The sequence below is a fragment of the Rana temporaria genome, unplaced genomic scaffold (genome assembly GCF_905171775.1).
Source record: "Rana temporaria unplaced genomic scaffold, aRanTem1.1, whole genome shotgun sequence".
NCBI lineage: Eukaryota > Metazoa > Chordata > Amphibia > Anura > Ranidae > Rana > Rana temporaria.
In genome coordinates this window covers 58953-85624 of record NW_024404541.1, presented here as the reverse complement: position 1 = coordinate 85624, position 26672 = coordinate 58953, and the positions used below count along the sequence as shown (strand labels likewise).

The following is a 26672-nucleotide window of genomic DNA, read 5'->3' as shown; positions in this document are numbered from 1 at the left end:
TGTAGGAAAAGTCTTTATTGATCGGCGATCGGCACTCAGATCAGTTTGGTATAGGTGAGCTCTGCCATGCCGTCCCGGATGTAGCGGAAGTACTCCAGGCTGCTGCGGTGCATCTTGCATTGGTACTTCCCGGAGGCCTTCACATACTGCATGAAATGGGGGGCCCCCGGGAACAGCACGTTGTCCGCCAGGATGAGGGTCCCCTCCTGCAGGAGCCCCACTTCTTCCAGCAGCTGGAGGTCCCGCAGGTAGCAGCGCTTCCCGTGATCCATGAAGACGAAATCCAACTTCTGCACCCCGTGCTTGTCCTTCAGCTGGGGGATGACCTCATCGGAGGGGGCCACCAGGAGCTCCACCTGCAGGCCAGGCAGAAGATGACAGGAGAAATATGGAAAGTCAATCAGTGGAACCCTTCCAGGTATTCACCCCCCCCTCAGAGAAATCACAGGACCCCCACAGACCAGGGCGTTCATCTCCAGGAGGGCGGCTTCATCTTTGTTCAGGCATCAGGGTCACCATCTACTTCCTGGACCACTAATAAAGGGAGCGCCCTCTACCAATGACCACTAATATAAGGGAGCGCCCTCTACCAATGACCACTAATAAAGGGAGCGCCCTCTACCAATGACCACTAATATAAGGGAACTCCCTCTACCAATGACCACCAATATAAGGGAGCGCCCTCTACCAATGACCACTAATATAAGGGAGCGCCCTCTACCAATGACCACTAATATAAGGGAGCGCCCTCTACCAATGACCACTAATATAAGGGAGCGCCCTCTACCAATGACCACTAATATAAGGGAGCGCCCTCTACCAATGACCACCAATATAAGGGAGCGCCCTCTACCAATGACCACTAATATAAGGGAGCGCCCTCTACCAATGACCACTAATATAAGGGAGCGCCCTCTACCAATGACCACTAATATAAGGGAGTTCCCTCTACCAATGACCACTAATATAAGGGAGCGCCCTCTACCAATGACCACTAATATAAGGGAGCGCCCTCTACCAATGACCACTAATATAAGGGAGCGCCCTCTACCAATGACCACTAATATAAGGGAGCGCCCTCTACCAATGACCACCACTAATATAAGGGAGCGCCCTCTACCAATGACCACCAATATAAGGGAGCGCCCTCTACCAATGACCACCAATATAAGGGAGCGTCCTCCACCAATGACCACCAATATAAGGGAGCGCCCTCCACCAATGACCACCAATATAAGGGAGCTCCCTCCACCAATGACCACTAATATAAGGGAGCTCTCTCTACCAATGACCACTAATATAAGGGAGCGACCTCTACCAATGACCACTAATATAAGGGAGCGCCCTCTACCAATGACCACTAATATAAGGGAGCGCCCTCTACCAATGACCACTAATATAAGGGAGCTCGCTCTACCAATGACCACCAATATAAGGGAGCGCCCTCTACCAATGACCACTAATATAAGGGAGCATCCTCTACCAATGACCACCAATAAAAGGGAGCGCCCTCTACCAATGACCACTAATATAAGGGACCACCCTCTACCAATGACCACTAATATAAGAGAGCTCCCTCTACCAATGACCACCAATATAAGGTAGCACCCTCTACCAATGACTACTAATATAAGGGAGCGCCCTCTACCAATGACCACTAATATAAGGGAGCATCCTCTACCAATGGCCACTAATATAAGGCAGCATCCTCTACCAATGACCACCAATATAAGGGAGCTCCCTCTACCAATGACCACTAATATAAGGGAGCGCCCTCTACCAATGACCACTAATATAAGGGAGCGCCCTCTACCAATGACCACTAATATAAGGGAGCTCCCTCTACCAATGACCACTAATATAAGGGAGCTCCCTCTACCAATGACCACTAATATAAGGGAGCGCCCTCTACCAATGACCACTAATATAAGGGAGCTCCCTCTACCAATGACCACTAATATAAGGGAACTCCCTCTACCAATGACCACTAATATAAGGGAGCGCCCTCTACCAATGACCACTAATATAAGGGAGCTTCATCTACCAATGACCACCAATATAAGGGAGCTCCCTCTACCAATGACCACTAGTATAAGGGAGCTCCCTCTACCAATGACCACTAATATAAGGGAGCTCCCTCTACCAATGACCACTAATATAAGGGAGCTCCCTCTACCAATGACCACTAATATAAGGGAGCGCCCTCTACCAATGACCACTAATATAAGGGAGCTCCCTCTACCAATGACCACTAATATAAGGGAACTCCCTCTACCAATGACCACCAATATAAGGGAGCGCCCTCTACCAATGACCACTAATATAAGGGAGCTCCCTCTACCAATGACCACTAATATAAGGGAACTCCCTCTACCAATGACCACCAATATAAGGGAGCGCCCTCTACAATGACCACTAATATAAGGGAGCTCCCTCTACCAATGACCACTAATATAAGGGATCTCCCTCTACCAATGACTACTAATATAAGGGAGCTCCCTCTACCAATGACCACTAATATAAGGGAGCTCCCTCTACCAATGACCACCAATATAAGGGAGTTCCCTCTACCAATGACCACTAATAAAAGGGAGCGCCCTCTACAAATGACCACTAATATAAGGGAGCGCCCTCCACCAATGACCACCAATATAAGGGAGCGCCCCTAAACCAATGACCACCAATATAAGGGAGCGCCCTCTACCAATGACCACTAATATAAGGGAGCTTCCTCTACCAATGACCACTAATATAAGAGAGCTCCCTCTACCAATGACCACTAATATAAGAGAGCGCCCTCTACCAATGACCACTAATATAAGGGAGCGCCCTCTACCAATGACCACCAATATAAGGGAGCTCCCTCCACCAATGACCACCAATATAAGGGAGCGCCCTCTACCAATGACCACCAATATAAGGGAGCTCCCTCCACCAATGACCACCAATATAAGGGAGCGCCCTCTACCAATGACCACCAATATAAGGGAGCTCCCTCCACCAATGACCACCAATAAAGGGAGCGCCCTCTACCAATGACCACTAATATAAGGGAGCTCCCTCTACCAATGACCACCAGTATAAGGGAGCTCCCTCTACCAATGGCCACTAATATAAGGGAGCGCCCTCTACCAATGACCACTAATATAAGGGAGCGCCCTCTACCAATGACCACTAATATAAGGGAGCAACCTCTACCAATGACCACCAATATAAGGGAGCTCCCTCTACCAATGACCACCAATATAAGGGAGCACCCTCTACCAATGACCACTAATATAAGGGAGCTTCATCTACCAATGACCACTAATATAAGGGAGCGCCCTCTACCAATGACCACTAATATAAGGGAGCTCCCTCTACCAATGATCACTAATATAAGGGAGCGCCCTCTACCAATGACCACTAATATAAGGGAGCAACCTCTACCAATGACCACCAATATAAGGGAGCTCCCTCTACCAATGACCACCAATATAAGGGAGCACCCTCTACCAATGACCACCAATATAAGGGAGCTTCATCTACCAATGACCACTAATATAAGGGAGCTCCCTCTACCAATGACCACCAATATAAGGGAGCACCCTCTACCAATGACCACTAATATAAGGGAGCTTCATCTACCAATGACCACTAATATAAGGGAGCGCCCTCTACCAATGACCACTAATATAAGGGAGCTCCCTCTACCAATGATCACTAATATAAGGGAGCGCCCTCTACCAATGACCACTAATATAAGGGAGCAACCTCTACCAATGACCACCAATATAAGGGAGCTCCCTCTACCAATGACCACCAATATAAGGGAGCACCCTCTACCAATGACCACCAATATAAGGGAGCTTCATCTACCAATGACCACTAATATAAGGGAGCTTCATCTACCAATGACCACTAATATAAGGGAGCGCCCTCTACCAATGACCACTAATATAAGGGAGCGCCCTCTACCAATGACCACTAATATAAGGGAGCTCCCTCTACCAATGACCACTAATATAAGGGAGCTCCCTCTACCAATGACCACTAATATAAGGGAGCTCCCTCTACCAATGACCACCAATATAAGGGAGCATCCTCTACCAATGACCACTAATATAAGGGAGCGCCCTCTACCAATGACCACTAATATAAGGGAGCGCCCTCTACCAAAGACCACCAATATAAGGGCGCGACCACTACCAATGACCACCACTAATATAAGGGAGCACCCTCTACCAATGACCACCAATAAAAGGGAGCGCCCTCTACCAATGACCACTAATATAAGGGAGCTCCCTCTACCAATGACCACTAATATAAGGGAGCTCCCTCTACCAATGACCACTAATATAAGGGAGCGCCCTCTACCAATGACCACCACTAATATAAGGGAGCTCCCTCTACCAATGACCACTAATATAAGGGAGCGACCTCTACCAATGACCACCAATAAAAAGGGAGCGCCCTCTACCAATGACCACTAATATAAGGGAGCTCCCTCTACCAATGACCACTAATATAAGGGAGCTCCCTCTACCAATGACCACTAATATAAGGGAGCGCCCTCTACCAATGACCACCACTAATATAAGGGAGCTCCCTCTACCAATGACCACTAATATAAGGGAGCTCCCTCTACTACCGACCACTAATATAAGGGAGCGACCTCTACCAATGACCACTAATATAAGGGAGCGACCTCTACCAATGACCACCAATATAAGGGAGTGCCCTCTACCAATGACCACTAATATAAGGGAGCTCCCTCTACCAATGACCACCACTAATATAAGGGAGCTCCCTCTACCAATGACCACCACTAATATAAGGGAGCTCCCTCTACCAATGACCACTAATATAAGAGAGCTCCCTCTACCAATGACCACCAATATAAGAGAGCGTCCTCTACCAATGACCACTAATATAAGGGAGCTCCCTCTACCAATGACCACCAATATAAGGGAGCGCCCTCTACCAATGACCACTAATATAAGGGAGCTCCCTCTACCAATGACCACTAATATAAAGGAGCGCCCTCTACCAATGACCACTAATAAAGGGAGCTCCCTCTACCAATGACCACCAATATAAGGGAGCGCCCTCTACCAATGACCACTTATATAAGGGAGCTCCCTCTACCAATGACCACTAATATAAGGGAGCTCCCTCTACCAATGACCACTAATATAAGGGAGCGCCCTCTACCAATGACCACTAATATAAGGGAGCTCCCTCTACCAATGACCACTAATATAAGGGAGCTCCCTCTACCAATGACCACTGATATAAGGGAGCTCCCTCTACCAATGACCACTAATATAAGGGAGCGCCCTCTACCAATGACCACCAATATAAGGGAGCGCCCTCTACCAATGACCACTTATATAAGGGAGCTCCCTCTACCAATGACCACTAATATAAGGGAGCTCCCTCTACCAATGACCACTAATATAAGGGAGCGCCCTCTACCAATGACCACCAATATAAGGGAGCTCCCTCTACCAATGACCACTAATATAAGGGAGCTCCCTCTACCAATGACCACTGATATAAGAGAGCTCCCTCTACCAATGACCACTAATATAAGGGAGCGTCCTCTACCAATGACAACTAATATAAGGGAGCGCCCTCTACCAATGACCACGAACATATTTCACTCTGACCACTATAATAAGGGGGGCCTTATCTCACTGACCACTGATAAAGGAAATCCTTCTCCACTCTCTAATAAAAGGGCATTCTTCCTCCTATTGACCACTAAACTAAAGGAGTCCTTCTTCTACTGACCACTGATATAAAGGGGTCCTTCTTCTACTGACCACTGATATAAAGGAGTCTTTCTTCTACTGACCACTGATATAAAGGAGTCCTTCTTCTACTGACCACTGATATAAAAGAGTCCTTCTTCTATTGACCACTGATATAAAGGAGTCCTCCTTCCACTGACCATTGATATAAGAGAGTCCTTCTTCTACTGACCACTGATATAAAGGAGTCCTTCTTCTACTGACCACTGATATAAAGGAGTCCTTCTTCTACTGACCACTGATATAAGAGAGTCCTTCTTCTACTGACCACTGATATAAGAGAGTCCTTCTTCTACTGACCACTGATATAAGAGAGTACTTCTTCTACTGACCACTGATATAAAGGAGTCCTTCTACTGACCACTGATATAAAGGAGTCCTTCTTCTACTGACCACTGATATAAAGGAGTCCTTCTTCTACTGACCACTGATATAAAGGTGTCCTTCTTCTACTGACCACTGATATAAAGGAGTCCTTCTTCTACTGACCACTGATATAAGAGAGTCCTTCTTCTACTGACCACTGATATAAGAGAGTCCTTCTTCTACTGACCACTGATATAAAGGAGTCCTTCTTCTACTAACCACTGATATAAAGGAGTCCTTCTTCTACTGACCACTGATATAAGAGAGTCCTTCTTCTACTGACCACTGATATAAAGGAGTCCTTCTTCTGCTGACCACTGATATAAGAGAGTCCTTCTTCTACTGACCACTGATATAAAGGAGTCCTTCTTCTACTGACCACAGATATAAGAGAGTCCTTCTTCTACTGACCACTGATATAAAGGAGTCCTTCTTCTACTAACCACTGATATAAAGGAGTCCTTCTTCTACTGACCACTGATATAAGAGAGTCCTTCTTCTACTGACCACTGATATAAAGGAGTCCTTCTTCTGCTGACCACTGATATAAGAGAGTCCTTCTTCTACTGACCACTGATATAAAGGAGTCCTTCTTCTACTGACCACTGATATAAAGGAGTCCTTCTTCTACTGACCATTGATATAAGAGAGTCCTTCTTCTACTGACCACTGATATAAAGGAGTCCTTCTTCTACTGACCACTGATATAAAGGAGTCCTTCTTCTACTGATCACAGATATAAGAGAGTCCTTCTTCTACTGACCACTGATATAAAGGAGTCCTTCTTCTACTAACCACTGATATAAAGGAGTCCTTCTTCTACTGACCACTGATATAAGAGAGTCCTTCTTCTACTGACCACTGATATAAAGGAGTCCTTCTTCTGCTGACCACTGATATAAGAGAGTCCTTCTTCTACTGACCACTGATATAAAGGAGTCCTTCTTCTACTGACCACTGATATAAGAGAGTCCTTCTTCTACTGATCACAGATATAAGAGAGTCCTTCTTCTACTGACCACTGATATAAAGGAGTCCTTCTTCTACTAACCACTGATATAAAGGAGTCCTTCTTCTACTGACCACTGATATAAGAGAGTCCTTCTTCTACTGACCACTGATATAAAGGAGTCCTCCTTCTACTGACCACTGATATAAGAGAGTCCTTCTTCTACTGACCACTGATATAAAGGAGTCCTTCTTCTACTAACCACTGATATAAAGGAGTCCTTCTTCTACTGACCACTGATATAAGAGAGTCCTTCTTCTACTGACCACTGATATAAAGGAGTCCTTCTTCTGCTGACCACTGATATAAGAGAGTCCTTCTTCTACTGACCACTGATATAAAGGAGTCCTTCTTCTACTGACCACTGATATAAGAGAGTCCTTCTTCTACTGACCACTGATATAAAGTAGTCCTCCTTCAACTGACCACTGATATAAAGGGGTCCTTCTTCTACTGACCACTGATATAAAGGAGTCCTCCTTTAACTGACCACTGATATAAAGGAGTCCTTCTTCTACTGACCACTGATATAAGAGAGTCCTTCTTCTACTGACCACTGATATAAAGGGGTCCTTCTTCTACTGACCACTGATATAAAGGAGTCCTTCTTCTACTGACCACTGATATAAAGGAGTCCTTCTTCTACTGACCACTGATATAAATGAGTCCTTCTTCTACTGACCACAGATATAAAGGAGTCCTTCTTCTACTGACCACTGATATAAAGGAGTCCTTCTTCTACTGACCACTGATATAAAGGAGTCCTTCTTCTACTGTCCACAGATATAAAGGAGTCCTTCTTCTACTGACCACTGATATAAGAGAGTCCTTCTTCTGCTGACCACTGATATAAGAGAGTCCTTCTTCTACTGACCACTGATATAAAGGAGTCCTTCTTCTACTGACCACTGATATAAAGGAGTCCTCCTTCCACTGACCACTGATATAAATGAGTCCTTCTTCTACTGACCACAGATATAAAGGAGTCCTTCTTCTACTGACCACTGATATAAGAGAGTCCTTCTTCTACTGACCACTGATATAAAGGGGTCCTTTTTCTACTGACCACTGATATAAAGGGGTCCTTCTTCTACTGACCACTGATATAAAGGGGTCCTTCTTCTACTGACCACTGATATAAAGGGGTCCTTCTTCTACTGACCACTGATATAAAGGAGTCCTTCTACTGACCACTGATATAAAGGAGTCCATCTTCTACTCACCACTGATATAAAGGAGCCCTTCTTCTACTGACCACTGATATAAGAGAGTCCTTCTTCTACAGACCAGTGATATAGAGGAGTCCTTCTTCTACTGACCACTGATATAAGAGAGTCCTTCCTCTACTGACCACTGATATAAAGGAGTCCTTCTTCTACTGACCACTGATATAAAGGAGTCCTTCTACTGACCACTGATATAAAGGAGTCCTTCTTCTACTGACCACTGGTATAAAGCGGTCCTTCTTCTACAGACCAGTGATATAAAGGAGTCCTTCTTCTACTGACCACTGACATAAGAGAGTCCTTCTTCTACTGACCACTGATATAAAGGAGTCCTTCTTCCACTGACCACTGATATAAGAGAGTCCTTCTTCTACTGACCACTGATATAAAGGAGTCCTTCTTCTACTGACCACTGATATAAAGGAGTCCTTCTTCTACTGACCACTGATATAAAGGAGTCCTTCTTCTACTGACCACTGATATAAATGAGTCCTTCTTCTACTGACCACAGATATAAAGGAGTCCTTCTTCTACTGACCACTGATATAAAGGAGTCCTTCTTCTACTGACCACTGATATAAAGGAGTCCTTCTTCTACTGACCACAGATATAAAGGAGTCCTTCTTCTACTGACCACTGATATAAGAGAGTCCTTCTTCTGCTGACCACTGATATAAGAGAGTCCTTCTTCTACTGACCACTGATATAAAGGAGTCCTTCTTCTACTGACCACTGATATAAAGGAGTCCTCCTTCCACTGACCACTGATATAAATGAGTCCTTCTTCTACTGACCACAGATATAAAGGAGTCCTTCTTCTACTGACCACTGATATAAGAGAGTCCTTCTTCTACTGACCACTGATATAAAGGGGTCCTTCTTCTACTGACCACTGATATAAAGGGGTCCTTCTTCTACTGACCACTGATATAAAGGGGTCCTTCTTCTACTGACCACTGATATAAAGGGGTCCTTCTTCTACTGACCACTGATATAAAGGAGTCCTTCTACTGACCACTGATATAAAGGAGTCCATCTTCTACTCACCACTGATATAAAGGAGCCCTTCTTCTACTGACCACTGATATAAGAGAGTCCTTCTTCTACAGACCAGTGATATAGAGGAGTCCTTCTTCTACTGACCACTGATATAAGAGAGTCCTTCCTCTACTGACCACTGATATAAAGGAGTCCTTCTTCTACTGACCACTGATATAAAGGAGTCCTTCTACTGACCACTGATATAAAGGAGTCCTTCTTCTACTGACCACTGGTATAAAGGGGTCCTTCTTCTACAGACCAGTGATATAGAGGAGTCCTTCTTCTACTGACCACTGATATAAGAGAGTCCTTCTTCTACTGACCACTGATATAAGAGAGTCCTTCTTCTACTGACCACTGATATAAGAGAGTCCTTCTTCTACTGACCACTGATATAAGAGAGTCCTTCTTCTACTGACCACTGATATGAAGGGGTCCTTCTTCTACTGACCACTGATATAAGAGGGTCCTTCTTCTACTGACCACTGATATAAAGGAGTCATTCTTCTACTGACCACTGATATAAAGGAGCCCTCCTTCTACTGATCACTGATATAAAGGGGTCCTTCTTCTACTGACCACTGATATAAGAGAGTCCTTCTTCTACTGATCATGGATATAAGAGGGTCCTTCTACTGACCACTGATATAAAGGAGTCCTTCTTCTACTGACCACTGATATAAAGGGGTCCTCCTTCTACTGACCACTGATATAAAGGAGTCCTCCTTCTACTGACCACTGATATAAAGGAGTCCTTCTTCTACTGACCACTGATATAAAGGAGTCCTTCTTCTACTGACCACTGATATAAAGGAGTCCTTCTTCTACTGACGACTGATATAAAGGAGTCCCTTTTCTACTGACCACTGATATAAGGAGTCCTTCTTCTACTGACCACTGATATAAGGAGTCCTTCTTCTACTGACCACTGATATAAGAGAGTCCTTCTTCTACTGACCACTGATATAAAGGAGTCCTTCTTCTACTGACCACTGATGTAAGAGAGTCCTTCTTCTACTGACCACTGATATAAAGGAGTCCATCTTCTACTGACCACTGATATAAGAGAGTCCTTCTTCTACTGACCACTGATATAAGAGAGTCCTTCTACTGACCACTGATGTAAGAGAGTCCTTCTTCTACTGACCACTGATATAAAGGAGTCCTTCTTCTACTGACCACTGATATAAGAGAGTCCTTCTTCTGCTGACCACTGATATAAGAGAGTCCTTCTTCTACTGACCACTGATATAAGAGAGTCCTTCTTCTACTGACCACTGATATAAAGAAGTTCTTCTTCCACTGACCACTGATATAAAGGAGTCCTCCTTCCACTGACCACTGATGTAAAGGAGTCCTCCTTCTACTGACCACTGATATAAAGGAGTCCTTCTTCTACTGACCACTGATATAAAGGGGTCCTTCTTCTACTGACCACTGATATAAAGGGGTCCTTCTTCTACTGACCACTGATATAAAGGTGTCCTTCTTCTACTGACCACTGATATAAAGGGGTCCTTCTTCTACTGACCACTGATATAAAGGAGTCCTTCTACTGACCACTGATATAAAGGAGTCCATCTTCTACTGACCACTGATATAAAGGAGTCCTTCTTCTACTGACCACCGATATAAAGGGGTCCTTCTTCTACTGACCACTGATATAAGAGAGTCCTTCTTCTACAGACCAGTGATATAGAGGAGTCCTTCTTCTACTGACCACTGATATAAGAGAGTCCTTCCTCTACTGACCACTGATATAAAGGAGTCCTTCTTCTACTGACCACTGATATAAAGGGGTCCTTCTTCTACAGACCAGTGATATAGAGGAGTCCTTCTTCTACTGACCACTGATATAAGAGAGTCCTTCTTCTACTGACCACTGATATAAGAGAGTCCTTCTTCTACTGACCACTGATATGAAGGGGTCCTTCTTCTACTGACCACTGATATAAAGGAGTCCTTCTACTGATCATGGATATAAGAGGGTCCTTCTTCCACTGACCATTAATATAGGGGTGGCTTCTTCTACTGACCACAGATTGAAGTGTGTTTAGGATCAATTATTAACCGTGGTGCCAGTTAGTGCCACACCCCCATAGAGGTCACGTGGTCTGCTATACCACCAATCGTACCCTCTAGATGGATGTACTTATTGGTGAACAGAGACAGTACCCACCGTGTCATCATCAAAGCCGGCCAATCGGATCACCTTTTCAGCCACGGCGGCCCTCTTGGGGTTATAGTCCACTGTGTAGAGGCGGGCTCCCAGTGGCAAGGCCTGGGCGATGATAATGGTGGCATAGCCGCAGTATGTGCCCAGTTCCAGCACGTTGAGCGGGGCGTTTTCATAGACCAGGCGATCCAGGGTCTTCCCTGGGGGAGGAAAAAGAGATGGGGGGGGTTAATAGTTTTATGGGTGGAGGGGCCATGTAGGCTGCTGCCTAGGGGAGCAACATTTTAATAAGTAAAGAAATGCTCCTCCTTCACATTTCTTTCTTAAACTGGAAACTAGACTTCCAGCCACAAGTTAGTTCTTTACTTTTAGAGTTTGGGAAAGTTTTTTTAACGTTTTCCCCAATTGGTAGATTGCCACTGACTTCCTGTGTGGGCATCAGTAGAGGAAGTAAGGGCAAATCTCACCAGTAGGAAAAAAAAAACTGAGGGCTTGTTCACCTCATTGGGCCGTGACTTACCCCAATATTCAGGGGGTCCTTCTCCACCGACCACTAATAAAGGGGGTCCTTCTCCACCGACCACTAATACAGGGGGTCCTTCTCCACCGACCACTAATACAGGGGGTCCTTCTCCACCGACCACTAATACAGGGGGTCCTTCTCCACCGACCACCAATACAGGGAGTCCTTCTCCACCGACCAATAATACAGGGGGTCCTTCTCCACCGATCACTAATACAGGGGGTCCTTCTCCACCAACTACTAATACAGGGAGTCCTTCTCCACCAACCACTAATACAGGGAGTCCTTCTCCACCGATCACTAATACAGGGGATCCTTCTCCACCAATCACTAATACAGGGGGTCCTTCTCCACGACCACTAATACAGGGAGTCCTTCTCCACCGACCACTAATACAGGGAGTCCTTCTCCACCGATCACTAATACAGGGGGTCCTTCTCCACCAATCACTAATACAGGGGGTCCTTCTCCACCGACCACTAATACAGGGAGTCCTTCTCCACCGACCACTAATACAGGGGGTCCTTCTCCACCGACCACTAATACAGGGAGTCCTTCTCCACCGATCACTAATACAGGGAGTCCTTCTCCACCGACCACTAATACAGGGAGTCCTTCTCCACCGACCACTAATACAGGGAGTCCTTCTCCACCGACCACTAATACAGGGAGTCCTTCTCCACCGACCACTAATACAGGGAGTCCTTCTCCACCGACCACTAATACAGGGAGTCCTTCTCCACCAACCACTAATACAGGTGGTCCTTCTCCACCGACCACTAATACAGGGGGTCCTTCTCCATCGACCACTAATTTAGGGGTCCTTCTCCACCGACCACTAATACAGGGGGTCCTTCTCCACCGACCACTAATACAGCGAGTCCTTCTCCACCGACCACTAATACAGGGAGTCCTTCTCCACTGACCACTAATACAGGGAGTCCTTCTCCATGGACCACTAATACAGGGAGTCCTTCTCCACCGACCACCAATACAGGGAGTCCTTCTCCACCAACCACTAATACAGGGAGTCCTTCTCCACCGACCACTAATACAGGGAGTCCTTCTCCACCAACCACTAATACAGGTGGTCCTTCTCCACCGACCACTAATACAGGGAGTCCTTCTCCATCGACCACTAATTTAGGGGTCCTTCTCCACCGACCACTAATACAGGGGGTCCTTCTCCACCGACCACTAATACAGCGAGTCCTTCTCCACCGACCACTAATACAGGGAGTCCTTCTCCACCGACCACTAATGCAGGGAGTCCTTCTCCACAGACCACTAATGCAGGGAGTCCTTCTCCACCGACCACCAATACAGGGAGTCCTTCTCCACCGACCACCAATAGAGGGGCTCCTTCTCCACCGACCACCAATACAGGGAGTCCTTCTCCACCGACCACTAATAGAGGGGCTCCTTCTCCACCGACCACTAATAGAGGGGCTCCTTCTCCACCGACCACTAATAGAGGGGCTCCTTCTCCACCGACCACTAATAGAGGGGCTCCTTCTCCACCGACCACTAATACAGGGAGTCCTTCTCCACCGACCACTAATACAGGGAGTCCTTCTCCACCGACCACTAATACAGGGAGTCCTTCTCCACCAACCACTAATACAGAGGGTCCTTTTCCACCGACCACTAATACAGGGGGTCCTTCTCCACCGACCACTAATACAGGGAGTCCATCTCCACCGATCACTAATACAGGGGGTCCTTCTCCACTAACCACTAATATACGGGAGTCCTCCACTGACCACTAAGACATGGGGTCCTTCTCCACTAACCACTAATATACGGGAGTCCTCCACTGACCACTAAGACACAGGGTCCTTCTCCACCGACCATCAATACAGGTGGTCCTTTTTCACTGACCACTGATACAGGGGGTCCTTCTCTATGGACCACTAATACAGGGGGTCCTTCTCCACTGACCACCAATGAAAGGGGTCCTTCTCCAATTACCATTAATATAAGAGGATCCCTCTCCACTGACTACCAATATAAGGGTGTCCTTCACTGGCCACAGATTTAGGTGTCCTTCTCTATTGATCACAAATACAATGTATACGCAGGTTCTCACCCCACTGACCACTAAAATAAGGGGATCCTTCTCCACTGACTACTAATATAGGGAGGTTCTCAGCCAAGTGATCACTTCATAAGCCGGGCCTTACAGGGGCGGACTGACCATTGAGTCACTCGGGCACTGCCCGAGGGCCCCATGCCACTAGGGGGCCCCATCAGGGTTGCCAGCCTCAGTAAAACCAGGGGCAGTATGTAAAAATCTGTGTTTTTTTACATCTGTCCCTGATATGACCGAAACTGACATGCTTTTGATGTGAAAATCCAGAAATTTTAGCTGCCCCGCCTCTGCACTGCCTCTTGGCGTGGTGGCCATCTGTAAGCCCGGGGGCCCCATAATCTTCTATTGCCCAGGGGCCCCATGAGTTTTCAGTCCGCCCCTGGGGCCTTATCTCGCTGACCACTAATATAAGGGGTCCTTCTCCCCTGACCACCAATGTAAGCGGGTCCTTATCTCACTGACCACTATTACAAGGAGGTCCTTCTCGACTGACCACTAATATAAGAAGGTCCTCATCCCATTGACCACTAATATAAGGGGGCCTTATCTCACGGAGCACTATATAAGGTGGTCTTTCTTCACTGATCACTAACAAAGGGGGGTCCTGCCAGTGCGCCTGCGCGCCGTTGTCTACGCCGCATGCGCTGCAGACATCGGTGCCTGTCTTTTGCAAATATCTCCTAAACCGTGTAGGTTTAGGAGATATTTCTTGCACCTACAGGTAAGCCTTAATCCAGGCTTACCTGTAGGTCTAAGTGGTCTGTAATGCCGCGTACACACGACCGTTATTCATGTCATGCAAAAATAAACGTATTTTTTCTCGACGTGATTTGTCGTGATTCCTCTCAAGCCTGCCTCGCATACACACGTTCGTGATGCAGGAGCAAAGCGCGGTGACGTCCAACACGTACGACGGCACTATAAAGGGGAAGTTCCATTCGAATGGCGCCACCCATTGGGCTGCTTTTGCTAATTTCCCCCCGTCTCACAACTTGCTTCTGAGCATGCGCGTTTTTTTCCCCCTCGTTAAAGCCTACACACGACGTGAAAAACGACGAGAAAAAATAGAGCAGGTTCAAAATTTTTTCAGAAATATAGACAACCGTTTTTCATGACTGATTTAACCACTTAAGGACCGCCGCACGACGATACACGTCGACAGAATGGCAAGGCTGGGCATACATGTACACAGGGCCGCCATCAAGGGGGTACAGGCAGTACACCTGTAAGGGGCACGGATGTCCCCAGGGGCCCAGATGGCAACCCCCTTTCTTTTAGGGGTCCGGAGGCCCCCAGGGCCCCGGATGGCACCCCCCCTTTTTTTTATTTTTTATTTTTTTTTATATATTTTTAATTTATTTTTTATCAAACCCCCCTTTTTTTATAATATTTTTTTATTTACATTTATATATATATATATATATATATATATATATATATATTTTATTTTATTAAAGGGCCCAGAGGTCCCCATTGCCCTGGATGGCTACCACCCTTTTTTAATATATAGATTTTAAAATAAATATTTTTCTTTATTTTTTCTTTTTTTGGAAAGGCCCCCCCGCTTCTCAATTTCAGGCGACACCACCCCCCCCCCCCCCCCGGTTCTCTGTGCTCCAGGGGGCCCAGGCCTGAAGCTATGTAAGGGGCCCCATAATTCATGATGGCGGCCCTGCATGTACATCCCCTTTAAGAACCCAGCCGTGGGCCGCGAGAGCGCCGGCGCACTCGCGACCCGGTCCGAAGCTCCGTGACCGCGCCCGCGGGACCCGATCGCCACCGGTGTCCCGCGATCGGGTCACAGGAGCTGAAGAACGGGGAGAGGTGAGTGTAAACAAACCTTCCCCGTTCTTCTCTGTGGCAGTGTCACTGATCGTCTGTTCCCTGATATAGGAAATGGCGTTCAGTGACGTCCAAAGTCCAGCCCCGCTCCCCTACAGTAAGAAACACACAATAGGACACACTTAACCCCTTTAGCGCCCCCTAGTGGTTAACCCCATCACTGCCATTTGCATTTTCACAGTAATCAGTGCATTTTTATAGCACTTTTCACTGTGAAGATGACAATGGACCCAAAAATTTGTCAAAAGTGTCCGATGTGTCCGCCGTAATGTCGCAGTCACGAAAAAAATTGCTGATCGCTGCCATTACTAGTAAAAAAAAAAAATATTAATAAAAATGCCATAAAACTATCCCCTATTTTGTTAACTTTTGCGCAAACCAATCGATAAACGCTTATTGAGATTTTTTTTAACCAAAAATAGGTAGAAGAATACGTATCGGCCTAAACTGAGGAAAAAAAAAGTATTTTTCTATTTTTTGAGGGATAGTTATTATAGCAAAAAGTAAAAAATATTGTTGTTTTTTTTTAAATTGTCACTCTATTTTTGTTTTTTAGCGCAAAAAATAAAAACCGCAGAGGTGATCAAATACCACCGAAAGAAATCTCTATTTGTGGGAAAAAAAGGACGCCAATTTTTTTTTTATGAGCCACGTCGCACGACCGCGCATTTGTCAGTTAAAGCCACGCAGTGCCGAATCGCAAAAAGGGGCCAGGTCCTTTACCTGAATAATGGTCCGGGTCTTAAGCGGTTAAAAAATTTAATTTTTCTCGTCATGAAAAACGGTTGCGTGGATGCGGCATTAGGTTTTACAACCACTTTAACAGTGCCGTCGTACGTCTTGTACGTCACCGCGTTCTTGGCGTTCGGAATTTCCGACAACATTTGTGTGACCCCGTGTGTATGCAACACAAGTTTGAGCCAAGATTCCGTCGGGAAAAAAAATCCACGGTTTTGTTGTCGGAATGTCCGATCGTCTGTACGCGGCATTAGAGTTTTACACAAAGCAACAGCTATCCACACACAGGAAATCCCCGTCCTTGGAGGCAGAGGCGGCTCTAGGCTTTGTGAGGCCTTAGGCAAAACTTAGACATGAGGCCCCAATCACGCCCATAATGGAAAAATAATTCAAGTGATAAAAAAAAAAAATAACGCCATTTTTACAGAGACCTCCCTGCCCCCCGTCCCAGTCCACCCCTACCTCCTGGCGGGTTCAGCAGCGCTAAAATTCGTCTGCAGCAGGCAGCGCTGTATACGAAAGACAGTGGGGTAGATTCAGGTAGCAATTACGCCTGCGTATCCATAGATACGCAGCGTAATTGATAAGTAGCGCCGGCATATCTACTTTCTGTATTCAGAAAGCTCAATACGCCGACTGCAGCCTAAGATACAGCTGGCATAAGGCTCTTATGCCGTCGTATCTTAGGCTGCATTCTTACGTTGGCCACTAGGTGGCGTTCCCGTAGTGGTCAGCGTAGAGTATGCAAATTGCATACTCACGCCGATTCACAACCGTACGCGAGCCCGGCGTTCGCATTTTACGTCGTTTGCGTTCGTCGGTTTCTGCGTAAGGCTGCTCATGCTATTAGCAGGAGCAGCCAATGCTAAGTATACCCGTCGTTCCCGCGTCGCGATTTTTGAAAATTACGTCGTTTGCGTAAGTGAATCGTGAATGGCACTGGATGCCATTTACGTTCACGTCGAAGCAAATGACGTCCTTGCGACGTCATTTACCGCAATGCACGTCGGGAAAGTTTCCAGACGGAGCATGCGCACTACGTTCGGCGCGGGAACGCGCCTAATTTAAATGATCTACGCCCCCTACGGGATCATTTAAATTACGTGCGCTTACGCCGGCCAGTTTTACGGAGCGCACGTACAAATTACGGAGCTACTGCTTCGTGAATGAAGCGTATTGTTAAAACGGTACGCTGCGCCTCTGTAAGAGTGCGCAGCCCTACCTGAATCTACCCCAGTATTCTTTAACCAGCCCGACCCACTCAGTCTGCCAGCTTGGACCGGAGACATTCCCTCACATACATCAGGCAAATTAGGTGGCCGCGAGGCCCCTGAAAGCGCAAGGCCTTAGGCCGACCGTCTTCTTTGCCTAATTAGAGAGCCGCCTCTGCTTGGAGGTCTTTTATTGGTGCATAGCAAATGTCTAAGGAAAACGTTTTTTTTTCCTGGAGTTTTGTTTTAAAGCTCCTTTTTTCATCTGTAGATACGGCAAATATTACCGGTATTTAGACTCGTGGCTAGAGTTGAGCGGACACCTGGATGTTCGTGTTCGGGTCCGAATCCGAACTTTAAAAAAAAAAGTTTGGGTTCGGGAACCCGAACTCCGAACCCCATTGTAGTCAATGGGACACGGACTTTTAAAAAAAAAAAAATGCGCGGAGGTCCCCGCAAATTCAATAACCAGACCCTTTAGGTCTGGTATGGATATTAAGGGGAACCCCGCCGTCAATTTAAAAAATAATGACGTGCGGTTCCCCCTAAATATCCATAACCAGACCCGTTATCCGAGCACGTTGACCTGGCCGGCCGCAGAAAAGAGGGGGGGACAGAGTGCGCCCCCCCCCCCCCCTCCTCTCCTGAACTGCACCAGGCCACATGCCCTCAACATCGGGGGCCCGGAGAACGAATCGTCCGGCGCTGGCAGAAAGCATAGAGATGACTGGTGACCAGATGGTCACCAGTCATCTCTATGACCGTCGGAGGACCCGGGCGCGATGTGATGACGTCACGCCCGGGCCCCCGTAAGTAAACAAAGCCGCAATTGGGGCTGCTAAGCAACAATAATCATGAGATCAGTGAATTTTTTTTTTTTCACCGATCTCATGCTTTCCAGCCTGGAGGAGAGATGTGGGGGGAGGGGGAGGTCTTATTGACCCCCCCACATCTCTCCATAAAGAGGACCTGTCACACACTATGCCTATTACAAGGGATGTTTACATTCCTTGTAATAGGAATAAAAGTGATAATAAAAAAATAAAAATAAAAAAAAAAGTGTAAAAAAATAAATAAATATGTAAAAAAAAAAAAAAAATTTTTTTAACGCCCCTGTCCCCAGTAGCTCGCGCGCAGAAGCGAACGCACACGCAAGTCCCGCCGACATATGTAAACGCCGTTTAAACCACATATGTGAGGTATCGCCGCGTGCGTTAGAGTGCCAGCAACAATTCTAGCACTAGATCTCCTCTGTAAATCTAAACTGGTAACCTGTAAACATTTTCAAAGCGTTGCCTATGGAGATTTTTAAGTACCGAAGTTTGGCACCATTCCATGAGTGTGCGCAATTTCAAAGCGTGACATGTTAGGTATCTATTTACTCGGTGTAACATCATCTTTCATATTTTACAAAAAAATTGGGCTAACTTTACTGTTTTGTTATTTTTTTAATTCATGAAACAATTTTTTTCCAAAAAAAAGGCGTTTGAAAAATGATTGCGCAAATACCGCGCAAGATAAAACGTTTCAATGACCGTCGTTTTATTCCCTAGGGTGTCTGCTAAAAAAACATATATAATGTTTGGGGGCTCTACGCAAAAAAATTATGATTTGTACATGTAGGAGAGAAGTGCCAGAATAGGCCCGGTATTGAGGTGTGTATAAAAGCCCGGTATGGAAGTGGTTAATAATAAAAAAAAAAAAAAAACTCCAGCGGCGATAATCCACTCGTTCCCGGCTTCCTGCTCCAACGTTGTCCTGATCCAGCGATGGGAAGATCCATCCATCCGGAGCGCAGCATCGCCGACCACCTCTCACCGCTGGACACAGCCCGGCGAATGACGCGTTGGAGCTGTGACATTTCTTATATAGAGGAGGCAGGGCCACCCGTCACGTGACCCCGCCCCCTCTGACGTACCCTCTGCTACTTCACTGGGGAAGCCCAGGAAGAGGGAAGACGGGACTTACCCAGTGACGTAGCAGAGGGTACGTCAGAGGGTGCGGGGTCACGTGACGGGTGGACCTGCCTCCCCTATATAAGTAATGTCACAGCTTCAGTCGCGTCATTCGATGGGCTGTGTCCAGCGGTGAGAGGTGGTCGGCGATACTGCGCTCCGGATGGATGGATCTTCTCATCGCTGGAGATCACTCGTCGCTGGATCAGGACAATGTTGGAGCAGGAAGCCGGGAACGAGTGGATTATCGCCGCTGGAGTTTTTTTTTTATTAATAAAGGACTTTATTCTACGGTGTGTCTACGGTCTTCCAGATTCTGATAAGCCTCCCGCCCGCATACCCCAACAACCACCAGGCAAGGGTTGTGGGGATGAGACCCTTGTCCCCATCAACATGGGGACATCCTCCCCATGTTGAGGGCATGTGGCCTGGTGCGGTTCAGGAGAGGGGGGGCGCACTCTGTCCCCCCCCCCTCTTTTCTGCGGCCGGCCAGGTCAACTTGCTCGGATAATGGGTCTGGTTATGGATATTTAGGGGGAACCGCACGTCATTTTTTTTTTTTAAATTGACAGCGGGGTTCCCCTTAATATCCATACCAGACCTAAAGGGTCTAGTTATTGAATTTGTGGGGACCTCCGCGCATTTTTTTTTCCCGAACTCCGAACCCGGACCCAAACTTTTTCCAATTATTCGGGTTCGGGTCCAGGTTCGGGAAAAACACAAAGTCTGTACCGAACCCAAACTTTACAGTTCGGGTTCGCTCAACTCTACTTGTGGCATATGAAGGTGGAGGGTGTACATGTTTTGGAGATACTCAGATCAGTGGATAGAATAAAACTTTAGTGTCTCACCTTTCTGAGGTCCAATGTTGCTGAGGTGCTCACAGTGCAGGCAGTACTGGTCGAAGGTGTTGAGCACGTGCTGGGTGTCCCCGGGAATGGCATGAAGCATGACATACTGGAAGGCCCGCTCCTCGCGTGGCATGCCGGTCAGATAGTCTTGAATCCTGCGCACAATCACGGCTCGGTAGAAGAGCAGGAAATAATGGCGGTAGCGGATGATCAGGGTGATGATGAAGGGGATGAAGGCCAAGGCTATTGCTGGAGACACCATGTTCCAACCTTTGAAGGAAGATAGACAGGTGAAGATAGACAGGTGATGAAGGAAGATAGACAGGTGACGAAGGAAGATAGACAGGTGATGAAGGAAGATAGACAGGTGACGAAGGAAGATAGACAGGTGATGAAGGAAGATAGACAGGTGACGAAGGAAGATAGACAGGTGACGAAGGAAGATAGACAGTTGACGAAGGACGATAGACAGGTGACGAAGGAAGATAGACAGGTGACGAAGGAAGATAGACAGGTGACGAAGGACGATAGACAGGTGACGAAGGAAGATAGACAGTTGACGAAGGACGATAGACAGGTGACGAAGGAAGATAGACAGGTGACGAAGGACGATAGACAGGTGACAAAGGAAGATAGACAGGTGACAAAGGAAGATAGACAGGTGACGAAGGAAGATAGACAGGTGACGAAGGAAGATAGACAGGTGACGAAGGACGATAGACAGGTGAAGAAGGAAGATAGACAGGTGACGAAGGACGATAGACAGGTGAAGAAGATAGATAGACAGGTGAAGAAGGACGATAGACAGGTGACGAAGGACAATAGACAGGTGACGAAGGACGATAGACAGGTGACGAAGGACGATAGACAGGTGACGAAGGACGATAGACAGGTGACGAAGGAAGATAGACAGGTGACGAAGGACGATAGACAGGTGACGAAGGACGATAGACAGGTGACGAAGGACGATAGACAGGTGACGAAGGACGATAGACAGGTGACGAAGGACGATAGACAGGTGACGAAGGACGATAGACAGGTGACGAAGGAAGATAGACAGGTGACGAAGGACGATAGACAGGTGACGAAGGAAGATAGACAGGTGAAGAAGGAAGATAGACAGGTGACAAAGGAAAATAGACAGGTGAAGATAGACAGGTGACGAAGGAAGATAGACAGGTGACGAAGGAAGATAGACAGGTGACCAAGGAAGATAGAGAGGTGACGAAGGAAGATAGACAGGTGATGAAGGAAGATAGACAGGTGACGAAGGAAGATAGACAGGTGACGAAGGACGATAGACAGGTGACGAAGGAAGATAGACAGGTGACGAAGGAAGATAGACAGGCGACGAAGGACGATAGACAGGTGACGAAGGACAATAGACAGGTGACGAAGGAAGATAGACAGGTGACGAAGGAAGATAGACAGGTGACGAAGGACGATAGACAGGTGACGAAGGACGATAGACAGGTGAAGAAGGAAGATAGACAGGTGACGAAGGACGATAGACAGGTGACGAAGGACGATAGACAGGTGACGAAGGAGGATAGACAGGTGACGAAGGACAATAGACAGGTGACGAAGGAAGATAGACAGGTGACGAAGGACAATAGACAGGTGACGAAGGAAGATAGACAGGTGAAGAAGGAAGATAGACAGGTGACGAAGGAAGATAGACAGGTGAAGATAGACAGGTGACGAAGGAAGATAGACAGGTGACGAAGGACGATAGACAGGTGACGAAGGAAGATAGACAGGTGACGAAGGAAGATAGACAGGTGACGAAGGAAGATAGACAGGTGACGAAGGACGATAGACAGGTGAAGAAGGAAGATAGACAGGTGACGAAGGACGATAGACAGGTGAAGAAGGAAGATAGACAGGTGACGAAGGAAGATAGACAGGTGACGAAGGACGATAGACAGGTGACGAAGGACGATAGACAGGTGACGAAGGACAATAGACAGGTGACGAAGGAAGATAGACAGGTGACGAAGGACAATAGACAGGTGACGAAGGAAGATAGACAGGTGACGAAGGACGATAGACAGGTGACGAAGGAAGATAGACAGGTGAAGAAGGAAGATAGATAGGTGACGAAGGACGATAGACAGGTGACAAAGGAAGATAGACAGGTGACGAAGGAAGATAGACAGGTGACGAAGGAAGATAGACAGGTGACGAAGGAAGATAGACAGGTGACGAAGGAAGATAGACAGGTGACGAAGGACGATAGACAGGTGAAGAAGGAAGATAGACAGGTGACGAAGGAAGATAGACAGGTGACGAAGGACGATAGACAGGTGACGAAGGACGATAGACAGGTGACGAAGGACAATAGACAGGTGACGAAGGAAGATAGACAGGTGACGAAGGACGATAGACAGGTGACGAAGGACAATAGACAGGTGACGAAGGAAGATAGACAGGTGACGAAGGACGATAGACAGGTGACGAAGGAAGATAGACAGGTGAAGAAGAAAGATAGACAGGTGACAAAGGAAAATAGACAGGTGAAGATAGACAGGTGACGAAGGAAGATAGACAGGTGATGAAGGAAGATAGACAGGTGACCAAGGAAGATAGAGAGGTGAAGAAGGGAGGTAGACAGGTGATGAAGGAAGATAGACAGGTGACGAAGGAAGATAGACACTTGACAAAGGAAGATAGACAGGTGACGAAGGAAGATAGACAGGTGACGAAGGAAGATAGACAGGTGACGAAGGAAGATAGACAGATGACGAAGGACGATAGACAGGTGACGAAGGACAATAGACAGGTGACGAAGGAAGATAGACAGGTGACGAAGGAAGATAGACAGGTGACGAAGGAAGATAGACAGGTGACGAAGGACGATAGACAGGTGACGAAGGACGATAGACAGGTGAAGAAGGAAGATAGACAGGTGACGAAGGACGATAGACAGGTGACGAAGGACGATAGACAGGTGAAGAAGGAAGATAGACAGGTGACGAAGGACGATAGACAGGTGATGAAGGAAGATAGACAGGTGACGAAGGACAATAGACAAGTGACGAAGGAAGATAGACAGGTGAAGAAGGAAGATAGACAGGTGACAAAGGAAAATAGACAGGTGAAGATAGACAGGTGACGAAGGAAGATAGACAGGTGACGAAGGAAGATAGACAGGTGACGAAGGACAATAGAAAGGTGACGAAGGAAGATAGACAGGTGAAGAAGGAAGATAGACAGGTGACAAAGGAAAATAGACAGGTGAAGATAGACAGGTGACGAAGGAAGATAGACAGGTGACGAAGGAAGATAGACAGGTGACCAAGGAAGATAGAGAGGTGAAGAAGGAAGATAGACAGGTGATGAAGGAAGATAGACAGGTGACGAAGGAAGATAGACACTTGACAAAGGAAGATAGACAGTTGACGAAGGAAGATAGACAGGTGACGAAGGACGATAGACAGGTGACGAAGGAAGATAGACAGGTGACGAAGGAAGATAGACAGGTGACGAAGGAAGATAGACAGGTGACGAAGGACGATAGACAGGTGACGAAGGACGATAGACAGGTGAAGAAGGAAGATAGACAGGTGACGAAGGAAGATAGACAGGTGACGAAGGACGATAGACAGGTGACGAAGGACGATAGACAGGTGACGAAGGACAATAGACAGGTGACGAAGGAAGATAGACAGGTGAAGAAGGAAGATAGACAGGTGAAGATAGACAGGTGATGAAGGAAGATAGACAGGTGACGAAGGAAGATAGACAGGTGACCAAGGAAGATAGAGAGGTGAAGAAGGAAGATAGACAGGTGACGAAGGAAGATAGACACTTGACAAAGGAAGATAGACAGGTGACGAAGGAATATAGACAGGTGACGAAGGAAGATAGACAGGTGACGAAGGAATATAGACAGGTGACGAAGGAAGATAGACAGGTGACGAAGGAATATAGACAGGTGACGAAGGAAGATAGACAGGTGACGAAGGAAGATAGACAGGTGACAAAGGAGGATAGACAGGTGACGAAGGAAGATAGACAGGTGACGAAGGAAGACAGACAGGTGACAAAGGAAGATAGACAGGTGACAAAGGAAGATAGACAGGTGATGAAGGAAGATAGACAGGTGACAAAGGAAGATAGACAGGTGACGAAGGAAGATAGACAGGTGACGAAGGAAGTGTCCCATCATTGGTATCAGTGGGAGGAATAGTGCCCCATCGTTGGTGTCAGTGGAAGGAATAGTGTCCCATCATTGGTGTCAGTGGGAGGAATAGTGCCCCATCATTGGTGTCAGTGGGAGGAATAGTGTCCCATCATTGGTGTCAGTGGGAGGAATAGTGTCCCATCATTGGTGTCAGTGGGAGGAATAGTGTCCCATCATTGGTATCAGTGGGAGGAATAGTGTCCCATCATTGGTATCAGTGGGAGTAATAGTGTCCCATCATTGGTGTCAGTGGGAGGAACAATGTCCTATCATTGGTGTCAGTGGGAGGAATAGTGTCCCATCCTTGGTGTCAGTGGGAGGAATAGTGTCCCATCCTTGGTGTCAGTGGGAGGAATAGTGCCCCATCATTGGTATCAGTGGGAGGAATAGTGTCCCATCATTGGTGTCAGTGGGAGGAATAGTGTCCCATCATTGGTGTCAGTGGGAGGAATAGTGTCCCATCATTGGTGTCAGTGGGAGGAATAGTGCCCCATCATTGGTATCAGTGGGAGGAATAGTGTCCCATCATTGGTATCAGTGGGAGGAATAGTGTCCCATCATTGGTGTTAGTGGGAGGAATAGTGTCCCACCATTGGTGTCAGTGGGAGGAATAGTGTCCCATCATTGGTGTCAGTGGGAGGAATAGTGTCCCATCATTGGTGTCAGTGGGAGGAATAGTGTCCCATCATTGGTGTCAGTGGGAGGAATAGTGTCCCATCATTGGTGTCAGTGGGAGGAATAGTGTCCCATCCTTGGTGTCAGTGGGAGGAATAGTGTCCCATCCTTGGTGTCAGTGGGAGGAATAGTGTCCCATCCTTGGTGTCAGTGGGAGGAATAGTGTCCCATCATTGGTATCAGTAGAAGTGGATTCCCCAAGTCAAGGAAAGGGCCACATCCAACCCATAGGCTGTGGTTCGGAGATCATGGCTCTAATACATACAGATATAAGAAGTAATTGATGGTCGGTCATAAGGAGAGAGTTATAGGCGAGTGTTTCGGGGGTTACCTGGTCAGACGCGGCTCCTTCCGTCTCCTGCCCGCCGAATGCCACACTGACTGTCCTGAAACGCGATGTCCTCCTCGCTGTCCTCTTCGTTGTCCTCCTTGCTGTCCTCCTCGCTGTCCTCCTCACTGTCCTCCTCGCTGTCCTCCTCGTTGTCCTCCTCGATGTTCTCCTTGTCCATTATTGATGAGGCCGGCGGGGACCAGTCAGAGGATGTCACCTGAGAAGCGGAGCTCAGGTTACTCCAGATCACAGGTGTTCCCGGGACGCCAGGAGGAGATGGGGGGGCCACACCGGCTGGGGGCCGTTTGAGCAAAAAACACAGAGCAGTCCAACGGCGTCTTCATTCAAAGCCAACTTCATTTCATTTGCACCTCTAACTGCTTATTCCATTGATTGTTTATAAGAGATACAGAATGTAAATAGGGAAAAATTTGAGAAGATTTTAAGTGGACCAATCAGAAACTTTTCTGCACACACCTGTGATGTCACAATATACTTTTTTCAAAAACGTTCCACCTTTTATCATTGAGAAGACATCCTCAATCTCTGGCCAGGGACTTTGCCTCGGCAGGGGTGATGTTAGGTCTGCTTCAGGCAGGAGGAGGCTTTTCCTCAGTCTCCCCTCCCCCAGTGATCAGACTTTACATTGGGGTAG

General features: G+C 47.0%; 1 protein-coding gene across 1 annotated transcript; it reads right to left on the bottom strand.

Moving 5' to 3' along the window:
• Positions 1–26123, bottom strand: LOC120922165 (transmembrane O-methyltransferase homolog). Its single transcript, XM_040334631.1, has 4 exons — positions 26018–26123; positions 20826–21095; positions 11617–11813; positions 1–356 (listed from the first exon to the last, which is right to left on the bottom strand). The coding sequence occupies exons 2-4, from the start codon at positions 21085–21087 to the stop codon at positions 36–38; spliced, it is 780 nt and encodes a 259-aa protein (XP_040190565.1). The 5' UTR covers positions 21088–21095; positions 26018–26123; the 3' UTR covers positions 1–35.
• Positions 26124–26672: the final 549 nt, after the last annotated feature.

What these genes read in the sequence shown, in the direction of transcription:
- LOC120922165 (XM_040334631.1), bottom strand. Translation starts at nt 21,087, where the DNA reads ATGGTGTCTCCAGCAATAGCCTTGGCCTTCATCCCCTTCATCATCACC. An exon ending in CAACATTGGACCTCAGAAAG is followed by an intron (nt 11,814 to 20,825) that starts GTGAGACACTAA and finishes TTCCTCCCCCAG; the next exon opens with GGAAGACCCTGGATCGCCTG. An exon ending in CCGGCTTTGATGATGACACG is followed by an intron (nt 357 to 11,616) that starts GTGGGTACTGTC and finishes CCTGGCCTGCAG; the next exon opens with GTGGAGCTCCTGGTGGCCCC.